This window comes from Mus caroli, unplaced genomic scaffold, assembly GCF_978045245.1.
Source record: "Mus caroli unplaced genomic scaffold, Mus_caroli_1 scaffold_7, whole genome shotgun sequence".
Taxonomy (NCBI): domain Eukaryota; kingdom Metazoa; phylum Chordata; class Mammalia; order Rodentia; family Muridae; genus Mus; species Mus caroli.
Window position 1 is genome coordinate 7,739,801 of NW_028227262.1, and position 22,102 is coordinate 7,761,902.

The following is a 22,102-nucleotide window of genomic DNA, read 5'->3' on the forward strand; positions in this document are numbered from 1 at the left end:
CAAGAGGCCGTCTCTCACAGTTAGAGGCAATTTGAGGATTCTGAAAATAAGTGCTTTCCATAGGACTTTTGCTGCTCTGACTTTCCTTTAGTCTCAGCATGGAGAGGACCGTCTTCTAAGGCTCCTTCATGTGTGGACTTCTCACTTGGCCGTGGTAAAGTTTGCTTCCTTAACTCAATAGTGCAGAGTAAATGAAGTGAACAGCACGCAGCGTTTTCTGATAGTGAGGGTGTGGATACTGAGTGTGAGTGAGCGTGCTTATTCACTTAGGACAAAGTTGTACTCTCCTGTGCCTGCGATGTGATTAAGGACCACCAACCAAAGGGTGACAATTCCTGAAGGTTTCTGCTTAGTGAGTGCAGAGAGTCAGTTCTGCGAGGAAGTCACAGTTCTAGAGTTCTGCTTTCTAGGATGTTCACCTTCCTACTGAGAAACTCCTTTGAGAATGCAGAAACCTACACTGCATTCTCAAAAGAGTAGAGCAGATAGATGTTCCACCATATATCTTTAATATATAAAACAAACAATGCAAAATGCTTTATATCTGTGGCCAGTATTTCTCCTGTGGCTGCTAAAGAGGGGAACACATTGCATTGCTGACTGCTTAATTAAAAGTGCAATGCCCTGCTCTCATTAGCATTCATGGTTGATTTGTGTTTATCTGTGATACTGTGTGATCCTGGGAACAGGAGTCATTGTTTAAACAACTCTGTGCTAACCAAGGACACTGTTTATGTAGTTGTCTGACTCTGTTCGCTTTTCTCATTTAGGATCAAAGAGCTCTACAGGGGAATACGGCATGATACAGTATTGGGTTACACAGGCTTCGTTGGGTCAATGAAACAGACGAGGCTTTGCCTTTTTCCCCCTCTCTAGACATGTCTAAAATGCATCTGAAAATAGATAATTTTTCCAGAGAAAACGTTGGCACATTAGAAGAAAGCGGATGTTAATTTACTAACATTAAATCCGTTTTCAAGTGCCTGACTTTGTATGATTTATTTATATTACAGATTCTTGTTTGTAAAACTTCTGAGACAGCAAGACTGTTTTGAAAGGAATCTTCAAGGTGGCTACAGAAACTAACCAGGTGATTACTTAGTGCTCATGGAAAAATTACCCTGCAATCTTCTAGGGACTAGACCCACTTTCTCTTGTCCAAAAAATGAAAAATGGATATTTAGAATAGTTATATTTTAAGCTACTAAAGGAAGTGAAGATAGCTTTGACATGGGAGAGGAGGAAGTTTGCTCTTATTGATGGGTAGGGTGGGCTCAGGAGAAACAGCATAAAGGCTGATGAGAAGTTGCTCTATGGGTGACAAAATGAGGCAGGTACGGAGAGTTGAGAATGTAATATTTCAGCTATATTCAATGTAGATTTGAATCATGACTTTCCTCTCTAATGGAAACCTTCCCCCTTCTAACATTCTTCTCAAAATAAGTAACAGCTCCTCTCAGGAAGTTAAGTGGACTTGAAGTTTTATGTGGGAGCCTTAAGTCTGGGGGTTTCACTCAAGTGTGTGCTCAGGACTGCCAAGACAGCCTCTCTAATTTCCATCTTTATATTGTGAATTTTCAACCCTATTAACACAAGAAGTAAGTTGAACCTCAGCCTACATGGCCTGATTCAATCACAGTGTATGTTCATTTATTTGCTTATTCATTTACTTATAACACATTTTAACTTTCCTAGAACAATTTGTTCCTGAGGGTCTGGGTCCAAGGAACTTTTTCTGGTGTTTGAGCAGTCTTGAACGACTCAGCCTTCTACGGGACAGCAAGCTTGTCTTGTTATTTGTTAAATATTTGCATTTCATGAAGTTAATGGCACATAGTGAGTGTTCAATAAGTGTTTGTTGTAGTTGAAAGGCAGGAAAGAGAACCAGAGTCATACAGAATTGGCTCAGAGTTCTGAAAGAGTTTAAAATGATGCATAAACTTAGAGCCATTCTGTATTGTCAAATAGACATTGTTTAGAGCATTTTCATATATTAGTGCTGTGGACATTATTGAGAAATCATATGGATATATTAAAATAAATTCTGTAGATTAATTATGAAATTAAAATTCTCTGACAGTGATAAAAACTTTTTCACTTTAAAGATACAAAAGAGATAAAGTTTGATGAGACTGGAAGAATTGAATAGAGCTCAAGTCACCTTTCTGTATTGTGTATAAATACTTGTAGTGATGTATTGCTGATACAGAGATGGACATATTCATAATATATAGATCATAGATAACCACATCTAGTTCTCTTTTTAGGTGTCCAGTCTTTTCCTAAATCCTACGTTTTTAGACCTAGCATTGTTGGATTCATCCACAGTTGGTAAACTTATGTGTTGTTTTTACTTAGCTTGTTTTTAATGATTAAAATTCAGTGTCTCCCCAGGTTTCTTTGAAATAACAGTGCCTTGGAGTGTTTCTCTTTCTGAGACTCCAGGGAAGTTGTGGAATGCAAAGAACTCAGGAAGTAAGCCTGGTCACACAGACTTTGTTGGCTCAGCGAGGTGGAGCTTTAGTACAAACACAATGGATGTCTTTACATTCTTTTTGGTTGTATTTAGTCACATTAATAGCTCAATAGAGCATGGATTTGTTTTGGGTTTCCATGGACCAGAAGCTGAGCATATTTTTTTGGAACTTCTACTCATGATACCACAAAGCCTCAATGTTATCACAAGAGAACTGTGTCCTTCTGTGACTTTATGGAGTCAGTGACAAATGGAAAATGTGATGGACTGCCATTCTCTTGTTAGGCTATGCTATACTGCACAGTGGTGGGATAGGCATTCTCATCATTCCTAGTCCTCAACGGGAGCTCTTCCTGTGGGATTGGAAGACATAAACTGCTTTAACTGTAGAGAAATTTGTGAGCGGGTCACATGGCCAGGACGGTGTCTCTCTGAGAACTAAGAAGTCTAAATGATAGCTACTATGAAAGGCACAGATTCAGTCCTACAACCGAAAAGGAAACAAAAAAAAATCAAATATCTCTGTGTTCTTAAAGGCAGACGCTTTTCAGTGAGTTCAAAGGGTACCTCTGATGCCTCACGTGTTTAACTAAAGAGTAGAAAAGCTTGATTTTAACCACATTGTCATCAGCTTACATTCAGAGCCTAACAAGTTTCAAGGTTATCGTCAGTATTTTCAAAGAATAAGTATAGTTATTTGCATTGCCTCATTATAAATCAAACAAACCCAGTCTTCTGTGGAAGTACTTACAATGAAAGTCAAAATAAAGGCTTTCATAAACATAACATTCAAGATATTGGTTAAATTGTTCCTATTCCAGAGATTTCCACCCCCCCTCCCTCTGTGGGGTATAAATGTATTTATAGACTTGGGTACAAACAAAAGTATGTGTGCTTGCCAGCCTGGTTCAGTTCTAGCCTCTGGGTGTATATGCTAGACACAAAGTAGTGAAGCCCAGCTGAGTTGGTGGATTCCCCGGGATCATGGCTGACATTAGTGCTAGGCAAAAATACCCTTCTCACAGATGGTTTTCAGTGAAACAGCTCCGCTTTATTGGGGGTTACAAAGACTGGTTAAACTTTGGGGAGAGGTTATCAGTTTGGGGGGGGAGGTAAATGCACTTAATTGGCTGGTGCTGAGGTGCTGGGAATGCTTCACTTACACGAAGAGGAATTTCAGGTGCTTGCTAGACATGATCTTATAAAGAGAGGAAGTTAAGCCTTTAATTTGTCCACCAGGCTATGTGACTACTTCAAGAGTAGCAGAGTTGGGTATTGAACAGTTTATGTTGCTGGTACCTGCAGGCATAGAGCAGCAAGGGAAGAGACCTAACTCCTGCTAATCTCATGATGTGATATTTCAGGACTGGGACATGTCTTGACCCCATTCTTAGTACAGACTGACTCCCCTTGTTATAAGGCTGGCTAACCCTACATCTCCTCCTTTTTGTTTTATAAAGGGGAGGTGGTGTTGTAGTCATCAGTCTCTATGATGGGAATGGTTTAGTATTGAACCAGAACCAAATCGACAATGATTTTTGCAATGCTATGTATCTACCATTTTAGCAATTGGATAAGGCGGGATGCCAGGTGAAGTAGGGCTCCAATGGTCAGGATGGGGACAAGTAGGTGGTTCTGCTGGAGATCTTTGAACATTTGTGTTTTGTTTCACCAGCTCATATTCACTGACATAGAAACAGCATTCCTCCACCAACCCAATGCAAGTCCCTCCTACTTCTGCAGTCATTAAGCCCAGAGCTCTCCGGTTTTGGAGAACTCCCATTGGGTAGGTGACTGGTCACCGGAGGGACTGGTTGAACCCATGGCCGGATGTGCTTATCCTGAAGTTATCCAGGCATTGTGCATGGTTCTTTTGTTCTGAAAACTCACAAACTTTTGAACCTAACACTGTAGGTACATTTCTGTGTTAACACATGGATGGAATGTGAGGTGTGCACAATTTATCCTATGATTCACTGCTCTGGGTTTGAGCAGGTGAAAGGAATCTGTCAACTTAATATGTTTGCTGGGACTGCACGACCGGACTGTAATATAAATTTTCATCCATGCCATATGAATGGCATATAATAATGTCATGAAGAACAGGTAGCCAAAGAGATTTGCTGGCTACACAGAGACATTCAAGTCTCAGCTGTTCACTTCCATTGTTCCCACATAGAGGAAACAGCATGTACATAATATATACGTTTTCCTGTTTGTCTGTTTATTTTTTCATGTCTACAGCCAATATTTCCAGGAGGTCTTTCCTGACTGAATCTAATTTTTATTAGTTTTGAAGCCACGGCTTTTTGCTCTTTTTTTTTTTTTTTTTGTGAAACAAAAGAAAAACTTCCACACATTTCTTAACATGTCCGTAAGGTATAAGCTTGTTTAATTTACCAGTCCTTCCCAAAATCTGGTACTTTTTAGCAGCTGAGTTATCTTTCTCATTAACATTCAAGAAATTTTGAATTAAATAAAGCATCATTTATCCCACCTCCTTAGTGTAGCTGAGCATGAAACCTATGCTGACCTATGTGGCCTGTATAGAGGAGCACAGAAAGGTCTATTAAAGAGACAATGTTGTGGACAATAGTGATGTTTCTTGATGACCCTTAAAAAATAAATAAATAAAATTTACTGCAAAAAAAACTCAGAAACTTTAGAAATTAAGTACCCAGAATTAATTTCATTTCCATGAAGAAAATCCATCTGTTTGGACATTGCTAAGTATTAGAATGTGTCATAGGCAGCATTAGTTATTAGAAAAATTCCATATATTGCAAGAGATAACATGATACCAATATACTATATTTTTGTCATACTCAGTAACAGCTTGTCTGTGTAAAATAAACTGGCTCAAATGAATGTTTCAATTCTATTCTATTAATTAAAGACTAAATAATACAAACAAAATAAAGAACAAAATATCTCTGTATTAGTGGTTGTACATATTCCATGTTGAAATGCATGTTAGATAAATGAAAAAAATGTTAGGTAAATGAAAAAGAAATGTACTAAAGTGACTTTCTCTTATTTTGTTAGCTTTTAATATGGTTACTTGAAGACATAAAATTATACATAGTTTACATTTTATTTCTGTTAAATGATGCCTTTTAAGATCATAGACTTTAGCTAGGTTGACTGATACCAGAAGCAAGCTTATTTATGAAGGCATGCCTACAGGGATTTTTTTCAAGAGCAATATAAAATAGATTAGTATCTTGGCAGCCTTTACCAATCATAATTCTGCATTTTTATTAATCTAGTAATTATAGACTGCATTTGAAAAAGAGGTAAAGTACGAGCTAGTTATATGGATCTTAGTCCTTTTAGTTCCAAATGATAAAATGTTATTTTTATATTAAACAAAGTATATTGATCAAATTAGCATCAGTACTATTCAATCTTTTCTTAAAGAAAGACCTAAATCTATAGTTGTTGATACATAGAATTTCTACAGATCAATAATCTATTATCCCCTTTACCTGGTAGAGTTGGAGCCAAGATGATTTTCTGTGGCTTACATGGATTCTTAAGTGTATTGAAATGTACGTTGTAGAGAAGGCAATAGATTTCGACCTTTGTGTTACAGTAGAACCTTGGGATATTGTTTTGAATTTACAGCATGAACATTCTTTAGTTTGACTGAAATCCATCAAACAGCAGCTTCCCCCCCCTCTATCCAGGAGACTGGGTGTGTATCAATTTAACATTTTTGAGTCTATACTTAAGAGACAGCCAAAGGAAACTTAAAAATTCTTAGCTTGCGACTATGATGCTATCAGAGCTCCATTGTTCTGAACTTTATATAGTATGTTGTAGCAAATACCTCTGGATTCCTATCATCACCACCCAAAAATCTATTCCAAAGTAATATATTGAGATGTGTTGCTCTCTTAGCCTAAAAGGAGATAACAATATAATCTAAATCATTGATTAACCATCTTTCTAATGTTGTAAATCTTTTAAAAGTGCTAAGGAAGTTTAAAATTTCCCAATTGCGGTTTGGTGACATTAAAATAAAGTAGCTTTTAAGAGTGAAGACATAGAGCATAACCATAAGTTTCAGGAGACAAAACAACCAGAATACAATTAGTCAATCCAGCTATGTCTCCTGCAATTTACTTTTATTCAGAGTCAATTCTCTTTTAGCCTCAGCTGGTAATTTTCTTCAACTACTTAAATCCAAATCATCTTGTACATTTTGAGATACATAACTCATCTTTTGACTGGTTAATCTGATTGTGGGTTGTAGCTTTGTCTGACAATATGCCCCATGAAGGGAACATTGGCAATCAGTTATTTCTGCTATTATGGTGGGGGTGGGAATTCAAAGGAGGCAACACAAAAATTCAAAGTTTTGGTCAAGTGGCATTGTTCTAAGCTAAGTCATCATAAGCTGCAGCTTTAGGAGCAAAACTCCACCCATTATTTTTATAATTCAGGACTTGCAGCTCTGTGGCCCTTAAGCTGAAAAGCTGCTAAGCAATGCTTGCTTCAGTCTGCTCAGAGTTTAACTTGGCAGTGAGCACATGGGAAGATCCTTTCTATTCCTCCACCATTCATGCCTGGTTTGGGGGAGGGGATGCTGGAGGCAAGGCCCACCCAACCCTTGTCAGCCAATACTCTTTTGTGTTTGTTTCTTTACCCCTGGAAAGTAGACCAAGAAAAGAAGATAGCTGAAGGGGGAGGGTGTGGGTGGGGCCAGGGGTGTGGTCTTGGGAAGACTGTCTCAGTCTTGTAGCTGGCTGAGGTGCACTCAGCTGCAACACCCTGCTGGCTGAACTGTGGAAAAACCTGCCTGTTTAAACTGGTGATCTGTCTTTGGGGGAGTCCAGCCCTGGTGGGGTGGGCATTAATTGGGAATAGCTGAAATTCGAGACTCTTGGCAGAGCCATGAGTAGAGGGGAGTGGTGGAGCTAACTGGGAGATTAATTGGATTTTCTCTGCTTTGGGATGGGGCTATGAAACCAAGGGTTTATGTGGCATTTCCTCCATTTTTTTTTTTTTTCAGAATTGTGAAAAGTGAAGCTTTGGTAGAGAAAAGGAAGGGGAAAATCACAACTTGGGGATGTGGTTCATGTACCTTTGAAATGGAGTTCTGCAAAGTGCAGGGTTTTTAACTGGGGGGGGGGGAGGGGAAATTGATAGGGCTGAGGGGCCATGTGGCTTTTTGTGGTGAGCTTCATTTTGGGGGATTTTAAGAAGGCCCATATTTTCCTAATCTGAGAGGTCTTTGCTTTTTTTTTTGTTGTTGTTGTTAGTAGGATTTATTTATTTATTTATTTATTTATTTATTTGAACTCCATGATAGAAATGAGAAGGAAACTACTGTCCCAAAGAAGAACATTCCTGCAGCCTGAGAGCAGTCAGGCGATTCTCCAACAGCCCCAAGACATCAGCCTGCTTGCAAATTTTAAGAGTTCTAACTACCACCCTATGTGGTATTTACTGGCCACTGTGTTGCCATTTTTGGTTTTGTTTCTTTTTGGTTTTTGTTTTGTTTTGTTTTGTTTTGTTTTGTTTTGTTTTGTTTTTTGAGAAAAAATACAGGAAGTTTTTGCTTTAGGGACCTTTACCTAATGCTAGAGAATGCCTTGGCCAGAAAGCTTCCGTTGGCCTTTCAATGTTTCTGAACCAAATATGATAGTGTCAACCAAAAACAAAGGAGGAAAAGATAGACTACCAGCTCTCAAGGATACTTAGGATTTTGAGCTGATGCCAAAGGCAGAGGAGGGAAAGGGTGTCTTCCCTGCTCAAACAATAGGTCCTGTTGAATCCATGGGGGTGGGGGAGCAGCTGCTGCCTTGTATTCTGCTTCTGCCCTTAGAGTAGACAGGTTCTAATTGAAGGAATAAAGCATAGTTGAGAGCGTGGGTCCCACATTATCTCAACTGGCATGAGTGCCAGGCGGCTCTAATTGAAGGAATAAAGCTTGGTCGAGAGGGTGGGTCCAAAATGATCTCAACTGGAGTGCCAGGTTGTGGTGGAGGGGAATAGCCTTCGCAGAGACAGTCTTCAGAGAAACAGATCATCTTTATTGTGGGTAAAAAGATCTATATAGACCTTGAGGAATACATAGGGATGTGATGAATGTACACTATTGGCTGGTGACAAGGTGCTAGGGATGCTTTACTTGTATGAAGAGGGATTCCAGATGCTTGCTGGAAATGTCCTTACAGGAAGAGAGGAAGCTAAACCTAGAATTTGGCCACTAGACTATGTGACTACATCAAGGATACAGAGGTAGGGGTTGTACAGGCTACATGTGCCTGGAGATGCAGGTCCAGAGAAGGAGGGAAGAGTCCTAACTCCTGCTAGTCTCAGGATAATATTTTCAGGGTTTGGACATATCTAAGCAGAGAAATCATGCAGGGTAGACTGTGCCATGCAATTGAGCTTCCTGGAGATGGCCCACCATTTTGCATGGCTGTGATGGGTATGCTCTGTGAGGCAAGGACCCCAGGGACATCATCCTAGGATTGACCCTTGCTGTTAGGCTTTCCATGCTCCTTCAAATATCTGACATAGCCTAGTTTGTTTCCTGGGTCCATACCCGCTCTGCTGTGCAGATTTGCTGCAGAATCGGCATGAGTATGAACTTTCATGTAATAATGCTATTTAAACAAATTGATGATTTCATAGTTCCTGATAAGAATCTCATAGAATTGCTGAATTGATTCAAGCAGTTTTAGCCGCCTGGGGGAAAAAGCTGCAGATAGACTTCCATGTCATGAGATAATTCCAAGAAAATAGATTTGGAACAAATTTATGATCAAGGAAGCAGTCCTTCTAGGTGAGGAATGAAGCCACTAATCTCAGTAACTGAAGGTCGTAAACTCGGAATGGGCAATTTATTATGGGCACAAGGATAGAAAGTAAATTATTGACTCTTTTATTTATACGAGACTTCAAAAATAAAACTAGATACCAGGCTGATGACCTCTCTCTTGACAAAACCTCCCTAACTTGTGACATTAAAAACTACTGCTCTAAACTTATAATGAACTTGTGCAGCTAGAAAATAGTTAGGAATGTTTAGTCAGATATGACTCTTAACAGAAAGACATGTAAACAATTCTGCTGTAACTTCTTAAACTTTATTGACTCATGACATGAACCATTGCTTTAAACTTACTATGAACTTATGAAAAGTAAAATTGCTTAGAAAACCATGTAATGATTTCTTTGCTGTAATGATTTTACCTGTGTTTATTATAATCACTTTTATAGCTATGTGGGAATTTATTTAGATAGAGAACTTCTGTCTGAGAGGTTACGAAAACTGAGAACAAACATAAAGTGGTGAAGAAGCCCTCTCTGCTTCATCCAGTGTTCATGTGTGCATGTCATGTGTGCACACTGATTTTCTCTGCTTCTTTTCCTTTCTCTTTGGTTCATGAAGAGTTCACGAGCTTCAAGCCTGCCTGAATACAAATCAGCCCCTGCATAAAGTGCCCAAGTAACTAAGTTTATTTTCCCACTCTCCTGCTGCTATGAGCAAGAGTCAATTGCCAGATGTCATCAGCTCTGGCCCCCAGAATAATAAGAATATTAATTGTCAGAAGCTATCAGCTCTGGCCCCACAATAGCAAGAGAGAGTTAATTGCCATCAGCTTTTGGCCCTGCCAATTCGGTATCCACTTCAGTACCTGGGTATTAAGGGTGATCCTTGACACTCAAACGCACTCTTGCTAAGGGACTGTCTGCCCAAATCATGTGGCTTTCTGGCCCCACACATGTGCATATTATGGAGGCCTGAAAGCAAGACCATAGCAAGTTGGCACACTACTATGCTTCTGTTGCCTGGGTCCTCCCAGTGTTGAGGTTATAAGCTATTGCAGAGAAGCCCAGGTTTTTGCTTGGTTACTAAGAATTCAAACTAAGATACTCAATCACTTTTTACTGATTCACCTGTGCTAGACAATTCTTTACCAACTCTACACAGGCCAGAGTCATTTGTAAAGTGGAAACCTCAATTGAGAAAGTGTTCCAATGAGATTGACTAATGATCTACACATTGACTTGATTGATGTTTGATGTGGAAGGGCCTAGATCACTGTGAATGGGATTAACTCATTTTGGGTTATGTAAATAAGCAGGCTGGGATTGTCTTAAGGATCAAAGCAGGAAGCAGGGTTCCTCCATGGCTTCCCCATTGGCTGTTACATCAAGGTTGTTAGCTTGAGTTCCTGCCCTGACTTACCTTAGTAATGAACTAAGATATAGAACTGTAAACTAGCACTAAACCCTCTTCCTTCTTACTTGCTTTTAATTCTGGTATTTCATTATAACAACAGAAACTCTGAACAAAGCACCCTAGCCTTAAGAGAGTTTGGGTTGTTTGTCATTGTTTTATTTTGTTTCTTGTTTTGTTTTTAAGAATGACTTATTATATAGTTCAGTAAATAGCTTAATTAATGACTGTCTGCTTTCTTGGAAAGACAGAAGTAAGACTGTTCAAAGAATAGACATCTGGAGGCAATCAGAAGAACAACATGGGAAAATCTGAGAAAGAGGTTGCAACCCATGGGGTCAGATGCTTTTCCAAGATCAAGGTATGGATTGTTTCGATGTATGCATGTATAAACTCATGGAAGCCTTTGCAAACAATCATTGAAAGTACTTGTAATATTATTCAGTTTGCATGAAATTTTCCAACACAAAAGCCACTTACCAAATTGTTGTTAATTTCTTCCCTTAAAGAGGTTGATTTTCTATTTATAGATGTTTAGTCATGATTATTCAACCAGGAAAATTTATCAAAATAATTTAGAACAGGGGCTCCCAACATGTGGTCCATGACTCTTTGAACGGATCAAATGACTCTTTCAAAGGGTTCACCTAAAACTATCAAAACCCACAGATATTTATATTATAGTTTATAACACTATCAAAATTACAATTATGAAATAGTAACAAAAATAATTTTATGGTTGGGGTCAACACAACACAAGGAACTAAATTTAAAATGTCATGAGCATTTAACATTGAGAACCACTGGTTTAGAGGGTCTTAAAGAAAAGTGGGGTTTAAAATGTGGTCGATGATATTATGTTTTGGTGTAATTTAGCATGAGGTCAGAGGTCAATCTAGTGCTCAGCCTTCAGGGGTTCTTCACATAAAACCAGGGACCACAGCTAGTACACAGTTTCCTAATAGACGTATTCTGTTGATTAATATGTAAAGTTGGCTTTATGACCTAGATAAATGTTCTTCAAGCGATGGCAATATAAAAATGACTATTTTTAAGAAAACAAATCAGAGGCAGGTGGATTTCTGAGTATAATTTCAGCATGGGGAGGTGGGTCCAGGCAGATGCTCTGGGCTCACTAATGAGCCAGCTTTGCCTCCTGGTGAGTTATTGGCCAATGAGAGTGCCTATTTAAATGGAAAAACCAGTATAATTCTTGAGGAATTACATTTGAAGTTGTCTTCTGGTCTCCCCATGTACATATACATACATGAACTAATTCCACACAAATGTATACATATACACAAATACAAATAAATACACGATGAAAGAAAAATATATAAAATAAAACTTCCTTAGAAAGCAGGAATAGACTGCTTTAAAAGATATTGCTTCAGACTCTAGAGTTCTGAATTTAAAAGTCAGTAGTATTAGCTTCATAAATACCAATGTTTTGTAATAGTAGACCTTAATGTGCACATCTACAGGTTTATTTTCTTTCTGCAGAACCAAATACTTCTGACAAATACCAGTGGGCTCACTATTTAGCTTTTTTTAAATCAAAACAAAAAATAATAAATCGTCCCAATTCTGTTCTTTTTTTTTTAAATTTAGATCTCACTTTTAAATATAAGAACTGAAATATAAAACTCATGAGAAAATTATCAGTTCTCAGTCACATCCTCTGAAAGATTTACAGTGGTGACAGAGAACATCTCTGAAAATAGCATTTGGAATTAGAAGACAAATGTCTGTACTTTTGAACTGTACTGAGCTGCGTTTCTCATTCCCCAATTCTTACTCTTTTCTGTATATGTTTCTAAGAATTATCCAAATTAAATGGTGGCTGTGATAATAAATTCACAAACAGAAGATACTAATCTAACAAATTATAAATTAAATATGTAGCCAATCTTTATCCTGCACCTAAAAGACCCCAAAAACGTTCTGCCTTGGATTTATAGCCATGAACACCACTTGGACTGCTGAGATAAAGTGATACAGAGAATAGTGAGTGAGGAAGAAACACAGCATACTTGCTGCAGACACAACGCCTTGGTGTAGTTCTGTGTTCTCTCCCTTCCTTTCCTTAACAGGACAACACTTGTCCTGCAGATAACAGTATAGTGTTGAAGCCTCATCAATACCCGTGTCTTACAGAGAACAACTCCATATCTTTCTGTATCAGTGAGGTACACTGATAAATGAGCAAAGCCATACCTATCAACAACACAACTGCTACCCAGCTATTCCAACTGCATGTCTAGAGCAAGGACAGCATAGCAGAGGAGAGATTACACTTTAAAGTTTCTGGCATGTTCAAGGGCTATCTATGTTGGGTACAATCGTCAGTCTTGGGTGGCACTTTTTGATCATTAGATGCCAGATACATAATCAGAAAACAAGTTTGTCATTTTTTCTTATGCATTTTTCCCTAGGCGTTTCTGATGGCATTAACATGTGCATATGTATCCAAATCACTATCAGGGACTTACATGAATTCCATGCTCACTCAAATAGAGAGACAGTTCGGTATCCCCACGTCTGTAGTTGGGCTTATCAATGGCAGCTTTGAGATAGGTGAGTTATTTTTATGTTTACCTATTTTTATATGTTGATGTTTTCTCCTATTTCCTTCATTAGATCATTTAATCTGACTGAGATCCATGCTTTCTGAAATTGATTGGTAGCCTGGTTTGCTGTGAAGAAGCGACTCATTTAAATATTCTCATGATATCAGCTAATAATTATTGCCACATACTCTGACACTATCTCCCCCCCCCCAGGAATCAAGCAGATTTAGAGTATTAATATCTAATTCTATCATTTGATAAATCAAAGAGAAGGTAAGGAATTTTTGTGGCCAATTTAGAAGGTGGCTGTGGCAACCTGGGGGAATTTATGTTCCCAAGGAGAGAGAAATGATTCTTTTCCACATCTGTGTCTGTGAGGTTGATGATTCTCCACTCCTAGTCACTAGGGAATATGGGGAATCTTCTCTGGGTTTGAGTTTTGTCAGACACAATTCTTAAGAAGAGTGGATGAACTCCAACTCCTCATTTGCTGTCATAACCTGGGATAAGATAGTACAAAGTACAAAAGATGGAAAAAACTGAAAACTGTCCCCAGAAATCAAGAAATGAGGCAAGAAAAAAAAACTCAACATAATTTCAATTTGACAATTTTCTGTGCAAGCTAATGTTGAGTTTATTCATAGTTTTTACTTTCTTTCAGGTAAAATTGTCTTTAATGTATTCAAATCAAAATAGCAAAGAAAGTGCTCACTAAATTCCCATGCCGGTCCTCACCTCACTCTGTAGTCCATACTGACTTTGATCTTGCAGTCTTCCTCTCCTGGCCTTCTAGAAGCTGTGGACAGAGGCTCTGTGCTACCATGTCCCACATGTTCTTTCAACTCTCAAACATTGAAAAAAAGAAATCCTCTTTTGAAATGAAGCCTTCTATTAAACCACAAAGATGAATTTTTGATTTGACTTTTTGACTCTCACTATGTAGATCTTAGTTGGATAAGTTGTGGTTGGAGCATCAGGACTCTGACCAGTATTATCTGGTCTGAGGAAAGAAGTGACAACAGAGGCAGGCATCCAGCGAGGCCATGTTGAGCAACAAAGGTGTTTTTAAATAGTATGTTTAAAAACATGAACCCATTTGAAACTTACATTGAGCAAGCATGAGAGATCAGGGGTGACATGCAAGTCTACATCTGCTTTTGTATCAAATCACAAGGGCAACATAGTGAGTAGAGACTTTAATATACTCCAGAATGGTAGCAATCCTTCTGCCAAAATCCCAATTTCTTTACACGTTAAAAAATTTTTATAAAATATCTTAAGCACCCATCCCTGTTTTCTTAATGTGGTGGAGAAACAATGAACTGTAGAGTCTAAATGCTAGAGAGGCTGTTGACTGAGAGTTGCTTGTTTGTTTTGTTTTTTTGTTGGTTTTTTTTTTCGAGACAGGGTTTCTCTGTGTAGCCTTGGCTGTCCTGGAACTCACTCTGTAGACCAGGCTGGCCTCGAACTCAGAGATCCACCTGCCTCTGCCTCCCGAGAGCTGGGACTAAAGGCGTACGCCACCACACCCGGCTAGATTGAGAGTTGCTAACGCTTTACAACAAGCATTCTCATTCCCCTCTTTCAGGAAATCTTCTGCTGATTATATTCGTGAGTTACTTCGGAACAAAACTGCACAGGCCTATCATGATTGGTGTAGGATGTGCAGTTATGGGCCTGGGGTGTTTCTTAATCTCGATACCTCATTTCCTCATGGGCAGGTGAGTATTCCACTCCTTGATGACATTCTAAGTTCAATTTTCACCTACAGGAAATGAGGCTCAGAATTTCCTCTTGGGGAGGAACAGTGCTACCCCAAAATATAGAAGTGTAATTCAGAAATTAAAGTCTTTGGTCTGCAGTATGATTTATGAATCTTGTGGCCTCAGTTCCATTTAGCGTTCCAATTAGTCTATTTGTGAAGTGGGGACTTGAGGCAACTCTTTCATGAAGTTGAAACACATGAACAAATTCTCAGATCCTGCTAATTCATGTGCTGAGTCTTTCCTGAGGACGATTTAGATATATATGTTGGTTGCAAGATATCTACCGTATGACATAATCATGGGCCACCAAAAAAAAAAAATTATAACAATGTAAAGGCTGATTTTTTTCATGTTTACTAAAGTAACTTACACAAAAAATTGTCAAATTGAAATTATGTTGAGTTATTTCTTGTCTCATTTCCTGATTTCTGGGGACACAGGACAGCTTTCAGTACTTTTCTTTCATTTGCCTGAGTGTCTTGTTAGTTTTAAATACTTTAGTGTTAAATGATATAAAAAGTTACTATTTACATTGACACAATTAAAAATATCTCCTATTGTAGAACCATCCTATTTTTGTTATAGAACTAAGTTTTTAACGCTTGTGTTTAGTATTTAGCTCATTGTTTTCTATTTGATTGCTTTTGTTTGTATCTTTGAATATTAGGCAAGTCCCTCACCAGCTGGCAGAGTGAACATCTCTCAGCACATACACCATTTTCCTGGGGATGCCTCTTGCTGTTGTTTCCTAAACCCCTCCTGCTTGTGAACTACAAAGTTATAGGTCATCTCAGTGCCATCTCCTTGGAATTCTTCATCATGATTTTCCTCATGAATTTTTTTTCTTTCCCTCATCTACTTCTTCCCCTGCCTCCCTTTCTTCATTCATTCTTTCTTATGTCTTTCCTTTTAAGATTTTATCTATTTTACATGTGTGTTTTATCTGTACATATGTATATATATATATATATATATATATATATATATATATATATATATGGTACGTGTCTTGTACACACAAAGATGAGAGGAGGGTGTTGGACCCTTGTAACTAGATTTACAGATGGTTGTTGACTACCATGTGGATGCTGGAAAATGAACCAAGATCGACTTCAAGAAAGAGCCCTTAGCCACTGAACCATCTCTGTAGTCCCATTTTGATTACTTTTTAGAAAACATGGTCTTACAATGTAGCTCAGGCTTGCCTGAAATTTATTATGTAGCTCAGGTTTACCACAAACTCTTGTCAAAACCCTTGCTTCAGAATTCTGAGTGTTGCTATTCCATGAATAAGTTGTAACAACTACCCTGCTTTTCCTCTTTCTTGCTCTTAATTATTCACTGGAGGAATATCTTAACCCATGTTTTGCTATATGTTCTCGCAATCTTCATTCTGTGTAAAAAAAAAAAAAATTCCTCACACAATTTAAGAATTTTCTTGGAAAGTTTGTGGATTTTGGAATCAGAATTAGCATTCTAATTCCTGTGCCTGCTTTCTTCTTCTTCTTCTTTTTCCTCCTCTTCTTCTTCCTCTTCTTCTTCTTCCTCCTCCTCCTCCTCCTTCTGCCACAGACCCTCTGGGTCCCTGTGTCTGCATGGAACAGGTCTCTCAGGCAGGTGAGCAAAGCGTAGCATTAATTGACAAACAGACGCACACAGGAGAGGTGTTGAATCTGAATGTATTGTCAGGTCGAGCATCAGACGTTTTTATAATACAGAGAATACCAGGGGCTACAAATCACATCAGACAAGGTACACTGAAATTTACCAGATACAAGGGAATGACTGCGAAAGGAATTTGCAGGAATCAAATAAATGTTTACAATAGAGATTAGCAGCCTTGCCTAGGATCAGCCTAGTGACAGGCAAGAATTTCACACTTTAGTGTTAATAGCACCAGGGGGTTTTTACTCTTGGCAGGCCTCAAGAATAATGTAGTGTCACGGACCCCTAAATTCCTAGGCCTTGCTAATTCTTATCTTGTCTGGAGAATCTCCATTTGTCAGGAGAGTATATCAACTTGCTCTTGGCATGGAATGTAGCCTGTACTAAAGATTTTTATCTCAGTGGGATTCCCAGGCTCTTTCTGCAGACCAGTTGAGCTAATGGCCCTGTTTTATTGTAATGCTTAATTAGTTACTGAATAGGTTAAACTCCTTGCTGTTATCTGGGATCTTGGAACACTGGGGGAGGCTTTAGCTATGTCAGAATTCAATCTTAAAAGGCACTTATAATAGGGTAATACTAAATAGAGAGCATGTGGATCCATACACTAGACTAATGCGGGAGTAGAAAATTAATGTATGGGTTAGAACGCCAGACTCCAGGAGGAGAGATTCCTTGAAACTCTTTTTTCCTCATGAGCAGCTTTTAGGTATCCCTGCCTGACAGGCTGACTCCTCCTCCTCCTCCTCCTCCTCCTTCCTCCTCTTCTTTTAGCTTTTAGCTCCACAGTCTGAACTTGATTAAGTATTGGTATAAGTTCTTTGCCAGCTCTATCAGATGCCTGCACTCAGGACATTATGTGAAGTTTCTTGTACTCTTTCTCCATAATATATTCTTCCCCTGCTCAGTTCCTTCCTTCTTTTGTAGCTGCTATTTGGGCAATGGCACCCTATGTTTTATTCATATTTTGCCATCTTCATTTTCTAACTCCATGTCTCCTTATCTCCTTGGTGCTTCCTGGGAGATTTAACTTTGTCATCAAAACTCTTGAATGGGCTTGTCATATCTATAAAATTTTGTTGGCAAGGACACATCTCTACCTTAGCTATGTCTTCTGGGGGAACATATTATTTTGTCAAAAATTCAATGACTTTTCTTATGTGAATCTCTCCTTTTGTCACAACTGTCTCCTTCAAGTGTAGCTTTTGTTTGTTTTTTACTTAACTGTAATAGAGTCTTCCATGATGGCCTTGGCTATCTGTTCATATCTCAGAGAAAATAGCAATAGAAGGCTACCTGGAAATTCTGTATACATGTATAGACTTGGTCAATGGGAGTCTTTTGTCTTTTTTCATAAGGATAATTCAGTAGGTGACTGAACATTCAGTTTTCTCTGGAACCTGTATAGCTTGTGTATCTCAGAAGAAATTCTCTGTTATTGTCATATGGGTAGTAACTTGGCTACCAGCCAGAAGAGAATGGGAAGATCACAGTTTGCACAGGTTTTGAAAATGTATTGACTGTCCTTTTTGACACCCATGTCCTTAGTGTACCTGTGTGGTTCCTTTTGCACCTGTGAGCATCTCCACATGGAGAGATGGAGGACAAGCCTGAGGATCTAGCTGTCCTTCTGTGCGCCTTCACTGTCACTTAGACTTTGCCTTGTGTGCCCATCTGAGTCCTTCATTGGGAGTTTCTTCTTGCAATCTTCCATGGAGGCCTGGAATGTATCATAGTCAGGTTTCCCTGACATGGTTCAGTGGCCATTCACATATCCACATCCCAGTCTCAATATAGTATTGGGTTTCAGTTGACAACATTTGCAGTTTCTCATCTACAGTTTTTATTTTTCTTTAACTTTTAGATATTTTGTTTGTATATGTTGTGGTAGCAGTGGCAGTGTATGTAATTCCAGATGAGGACACGAAACAACTCTGAAGGTTCTATTTTGTCCCCTTACCCTCTGGGAAATGACATAAAATCTAGGTGGTCAGACTTGCACACAAGTGGTGCTACAATGAAGGCATCTGGTATCTCACAAGCCTATTTTTTGTGTGCTTTTCTTTGTTTGAAACAGTCTCATGTAGTCCAGGGTCATCTCAAAAATCTCTCTATAGTTAAAAATAATCATTAACTTCTGATTCTCTGGCCTTCATCCCCTGAGTGCTGGGATTTCAGGTATTTCTCATCAAGTCTAATTTTATAGATTGCTCAGGATCAAATCCTATATTGGTGCTTGCCAGATCCCAGTGACCAACTGAAGGACATCTTCATATCTATATCACTTTATTTGAGGAAATGGTCTCCCCCCATTTCATTCTGAACCCTTTACTGCTCTTTTATTGCCAAATGGGGGAATAACTGGCTCTGAATGAACAACTGAATTTTAAGTGAACAATGAACCAAATGAAGGTTATTTGATCTTCTTGGGTGATTTTGAAGGGAACTGAAAATTTGTGAATGTAGTTTAAAAATTATATTTTTACTTTCTATTCCATTCAAATCAATGTCAAGAAATATTGGGCTCTTACTGTGTTTTCTCACCTTCTGCTAAAGGTGATAATTCTTTGAGGCTGACCTATTCTCATGGGATCATGGAAAGACAGACAGAGACACATCTCCACAAATTTACTGACAACAGCTGTTGGAATGTTCAGGCAGTTGTTCTAAGGGAAAGTTATTCTGACTTCGGTGCTATATCGTGTAGCATAGGAGTTATACTATTGGTAACTATAGCTCCATACTAATGTTGAGTTCAGTAGCCCATGTCTTCCTCTGGTTATCTTTAATCTAAGAAATGATGATCCAGCGTACTCTCTAATGGAAAGAGCCTTAGAAAAACACATTTTCCTCTATGTTTACATTTTATTTTCTTTCTATGACCATGATCCTTGTTGATGTGCTCATGTTAAATGTCCACTTTTTATTGGCACTTTTAGTTCTATGAGACTGTTGTTAGGTGATGGATTCTGTCACATCTAGTTATAAAATGTAGAGTTTTCTTCTGTCAGAGTTATTGAACATATGAAAGAACAACCATTTGAATTCTCAGAAAGGAAGGACAAGGACACAGCTCAGAGAACCCAGACCACATGTCTTGTTTTGTATTGTTTGTATCTCTCTAAAGATTTTTGTCCCTCATTTTTTTCTTATTTTTTGTTCTTTTATCTCACACCAATTATTTCTAGGAAAGAGTCATTTAGAAATCACAGGAAGCTGACATTAGAAAATTTGAAAGCTATGTTACCTACATGGACGAATTTGAATGCTAACTATAAATAAGTCTCATGTTTTCTTTTCATTATCAATCTCTTTCGATGATATTGATAGTTTTATTCATTTGTTTTTGTTTGATGTTTTTTAAGAAAAGTTAAAATACATCCAAGGCTGATCTCAAGCTTGCCGTACAGCTGAAAGTGGCTGTGTGTTTCTGGTTCTGATATATTCACCTTTCAAGTGCATTGGTGGCAGGCATGGGCCACCACATCAATTTTATGCTGCTCTGGAATTTACATCTGGAGCTCCCTGGCCAGTTTAGTGTTTTCAATTATTTATTTGCTTACTTGTTTATTTGTGTACCTACGTGTGTGTGTGTGTGTGTGTGTGTGTGTGTGTGTGTGTGTGTGTGTGTGTGTGTCTGTGTGTGTGCATGTGTGCTCATGTGGGTTCCAAGCATTAAACTGAGATCACTAGGCTTTTGTCCCAAGTCCTTTACCTGCTATATCATCTAGCTTGCCACGACATAGGAGTCTTAATTATTAGAGTGACTATTGTGGAATTGTCTTTACTGGCTCTCGACCACTTGTTTTCAGGGAAGCAGAAGTTAGTAATCTCCAGATGCTCTCTTTGCAGTCAGTTACTCACAGTGAATGTTTCCTGTGTCCACACAGATATGAATATGAAACAACAATATCACCTACAAGCAACTTGACCTCAAATAGCTTTGTGTGTATGGAAAACAGAACACAGACCTTAAAGTCAACGCAAGACCCAACAGGTGGGTTTGTGCTTTTAATTCTTTTGGGTGACAGACATGAAAACAAAATGCTCTTTTATGAAGGGCTTTAATATGGCACTGGATTTAGTAGACATGTAAGACAAATGAACAAAATTTATTTCCCTTTTCAGGAAAGGGAGATGTCTAACAATCTAGCATACTCTCCCTCCTGAGTCTGAATATGCTTATTAAGAATCCTTGGTTTCTTAGGCAACATTGTAGAGTTAGTCATAAAAGAAAATGATTTAGAAGAATGAATTCAGACACACTATGTCATTCGTATATGTGGTTGGTCTAGTTTGGTTTTCTGTTGCTATAATAAGATATTGCCTAAAAGCAACTCAAAGAGGAAAGAGTTTATCTAGTTTACCAATTACAGTCTACCATGAGGGAAGCCAAGACAAGAACTTGCATGTACAGACCAAAGCAGAGACCACTGGGAAATGTTGCATCTTAACTTGCTTCTCTAGTTTGTTCAGCTATATCTGTCACACAGCTTAGGCCCACCTGCCTTGTAGTGTTAACACTTGCATGAGTCTATGTCATCTCATATTATTTAGCCAAGAAGTAAAATGCATCGTAGACATGCCCACAGACCAATATGAGGGAGGCAATTCCTCAGTTGAGATTTCTTCTTCTCCAGTATGTCTAAATTTGTATCAAGTTGACAAAAACTATCCATCACAGTGATTATACAAATAGAAAATACAGCCAGAAAGAAGCTTCCCTGGATCTGTGCTTTGTACCAAGTTCCTTACTTACCCAGGAACTTGCTGTTTAGTCTCCCTTTTCCTCATTAACAGAGATATTATTATGGATTTCAAGCAAACAGTGGTGCTTCCTTTATTTCCTCTTGGCCCAGGCCCTGTGATACTGGCCCAAGTTCATTCTTATGGTCTACTAATTACAGTAATTGTGATTCAAATCCAGGATAAGAACTCACGGGAGGAAATCTTTGTTTTCTCTCACAGCTTCAGAGGTCAGCCTGTGACCACTTGGCCCCATGTTTATGGAAAGAGTAACATAATGGCATGAGCATTGGCTGACACTGTCTTTACTTCTTGGTGGGCAGGAAGAATAGAGAACAAGATACAGGAAGTGATAGCATATAATGTTTGTGACCACGCAACAACCCCGATGACCAACTTTCTCCAAATAGACCAACTCCTTAACCTTTCAGTACTGCTCAATGATGTAACTCTCATGACTGTATCAACAAATTTGCCCATTGATTATGTCAGAGCCATGATGGCCTCTCTCTGGATAAGCCCTCACAGACACAGCAAAATTCCGTGTAAATGTATCAGTTGTATCAGTTCCTTCTCCGTGTATTACTGCTTCTGTTTTACTCTGATAAACATCATGATGAAAGGACCTTAGAAAAGGAAGAGTTCATGCTTTGTTTATAGTTCTAGATCAGAGATTCTT

At 38.5% G+C, this 22,102-nt stretch overlaps 1 protein-coding gene across 3 annotated transcripts in view; it reads left to right on the plus strand.

Annotated features, from left to right (window-relative positions):
* The window catches only part of LOC110287588 (solute carrier organic anion transporter family member 1A4), a 48,809-nt gene continuing 26,707 nt past the window's right edge, over window positions 1-22,102 (plus strand). Inside the window, exons 1-6 of one of the 3 annotated variants that reach the window (XM_021154161.3) lie at window positions 1-154; window positions 1,014-1,090; window positions 10,924-11,037; window positions 13,112-13,253; window positions 14,835-14,967; window positions 20,568-20,674. In XM_021154161.3, the coding sequence (XP_021009820.1) occupies window positions 10,978-11,037; window positions 13,112-13,253; window positions 14,835-14,967; window positions 20,568-20,674 (442 nt within the window). In that variant the 5' untranslated portion in view covers window positions 1-154; window positions 1,014-1,090; window positions 10,924-10,977. The remainder of the gene's footprint in view (window positions 155-1,013; window positions 1,091-10,923; window positions 11,038-13,111; window positions 13,254-14,834; window positions 14,968-20,567; window positions 20,675-22,102) is intronic. The other 2 variants (XM_021154162.3, XM_021154163.3) reach the window with 2 other exon arrangements.